The sequence below is a fragment of the Ammodytes marinus genome (assembly GCF_949987685.1).
Source record: "Ammodytes marinus genome assembly, chromosome: 5".
Classification (NCBI taxonomy): Eukaryota; Metazoa; Chordata; class Actinopteri; order Uranoscopiformes; family Ammodytidae; genus Ammodytes; species Ammodytes marinus.
Genome location: NC_137234.1, coordinates 270,949 through 273,448, shown reverse-complemented (window position 1 = coordinate 273,448; position 2,500 = coordinate 270,949). Strand labels below are relative to the sequence as shown.

The 2,500-nt window shown below is 40.5% G+C and overlaps 1 protein-coding gene across 1 annotated transcript in view; it reads right to left on the bottom strand.

The window, feature by feature from the left end:
- Nucleotides 1–1,882: 1,882 nt before the first annotated feature.
- Nucleotides 1,883–2,500, bottom strand: part of mphosph6 (M-phase phosphoprotein 6) — a 3,346-nt gene continuing 2,728 nt past the window's right edge. Inside the window, exon 5 of the mRNA XM_080027207.1 lies at nucleotides 1,883–2,500. This exon is cut by the window's right edge and continues 84 nt beyond it. Within this exon, the coding sequence (XP_079883333.1) occupies nucleotides 2,455–2,500 (46 nt within the window). The 3' untranslated portion in view covers nucleotides 1,883–2,454.

The following is a 2,500-nucleotide window of genomic DNA, read 5'->3' as shown; positions in this document are numbered from 1 at the left end:
TTTCCCTGTGTTCCAATCCTCATATATATTTTTTTTAATATATTTTTTTTGGCATTTTTTTATGCTTTATTGATAGTGTAGAGACAGAGTTGAAATGGGGCAGAGAGGGGAGTGACATGCAGAGGACGACCGCGGGCTGGAATCGAACCCGGGTCTGCTGCTGGCCGAGGCCCATGAAGGGGACGCCCTACCAACTGAGCTAAGGGCCCATGGGGGGGGGGGGCGCCCTTAGCTCAGTTGGTAGGGCGTCCCCCCCCCCCCATGGGGGGGGGGGACGCCCATATAGTAATTAATCCCCATATTAATTACTATATCGACAGAGCCTCCATATGAAAACAAACGGGGATGAGACGGATATAAAAGCAAGAGGCAAGATCAAGGAGCCATGTTATGATGAAATAAATAAGTGACAGTATGTCCCAAGTGTAGCATACTGCATGCTAACTAGATACTGTTTATGATCAGATGTAGAATGTAGAATGTAGAATAGTGAAAAGAAAGCATGAGATTTGGAACGCAGGGATTGTGTGAGTCAGAGAAGTGAAACATTTTCTAAGGTTTATTCTCATAACTGAATAAACAAACTTTCCTCACAGGAAAATGTGATCCCTGGAACACTGTTTGAAGTTAGAAAGCTTCCTGAAAAGTTACTGTTTCACTGTTGTTGTTGTTTACAGCAGCAGGGCCCACAGTTTGCTTTACAAACATCCTAGTCTTACGTTGGGTTCCAGGTTCCTCAAAATAATTAGATTTATGATTATGAATTATTCAATACTAAGAATTACATGTAGAGAAAATATGTTTAGTAAACTAACTGGAGGATAAATAAATGTTCCTGCTTTCGTTATGTTACATTCTGGACTGAGACATAATAACCAGATAAAGAAAAGGAAGGAGTCGGGCAGTCAAATGATATGTATTCAGTTCTCAAACGAGCGCATAAAGTTAACTTCAGGGTAATACAGGTCAGCAGAGACTCAGGTTTCTCCTCCTGCTTTTGGGTGTGTGTGTGTGTGTGTTTTAACTCCTCACTAAGAAGCTTCAAGTGTTTTTAAACCTGCAGGATGGAGAAGTGGTTCCTGCTCACTGATTTAAAACAGCTGAGCGTGATTGAGTGACAGAACACCTGCTCAACCAATCAGAGGCAAACTAAAGAACAAACACAGAATACAGCTCAAAACAAACCCACATGTAACACACTACTGAATCTGTGAAAAACAGGAAACTGAGGCTACAATTCTCACAGTATCACCAATATTGGACAATAGAAGATTAAAAAATCATGCCTGGTCTGATGAGTCTCCATTTCAGTTGCGACATTCAGATGGCAAGTTCAGAATTTGGCGTAAACAACATGAAAGTATGGATCCATCCTCATCAACCACGCCATGTTCAAAGTCACCTAAACCCCCTTTCTTCCCCATTCTGATGCTCGGTTTGACTTCAGTACATTGTCTTGACCACGTCTAAATGCCTAAATGCATTAAATTGCTGCCCTGTGATTGGCTGATTAGCTATTTGTTTTTATAAGCCATTGAACAGGTGTACCTAATAAAGTAACACCACTGAATCTGTTCATTATTTACTGCAAAGGTGGAATCAACTGTGTGCAGCCTGAAGTGCTGGAGACTTGAGAGAGAGATCAGCTGGGAAATACATTTAAGCTAGTGTGTAACTTTAATATAAATGAATGTTGTTTAAATTCAAGCCATCACCAAACGAGTTGAAAAACCTGGAGGAATAAAATCCATGGGGCATCATAGACAGTGTTGTTATTACTCAGAATTCCTCATGGGGGTAAGAGAAGCTACACACTATAGCTTTAACTAAATGTTGAACTGTTAAGAAGCATCAGACAGACACATGAATCCAGTTGGTGTATTTAATGTATGTCTGATCATTACAGTCTGCTTGTGAACACACACACACACACACACACACACACTGGAAAATTCTACATTTCTACATATAAAACATTTCTCTCATTCATTTTCTGTTTTTAAAAAGCGGATGTATAACACCCAACGAGCTGCTTGGCTCTGAGCACAGTGAGAAACACATTCACACAGACAGATTATTTCTCTTCCCCTGAATGCTCAGAGTGAAGGGAGGGTGGTTAATGTTATGTAAAAGTTAATGTTAATGTATAAATGGCAGTATGTTCTAACAAAGACTAAAAACAATAAATATAATGTTTAAAAAAAAATAATCAAAACCTCATCACATCTTCTCCTACTGATGATACGAAGTGTTGAACTACATTCATATAAAAGTAGTTGGTTCAGAAATGTATGTTTCCTGGTTCAGCGATCACTCACACACACACACACACACACACACACACACACACACACACACACACACACACACACACACACACACACACACACACACACACACACACACACACACACACACACACACACACACACACACACACACACACACACCCCATCAGTCCTGGGGCTTCATGAAGACTCTCTTGGTCTCCACTGCGTTC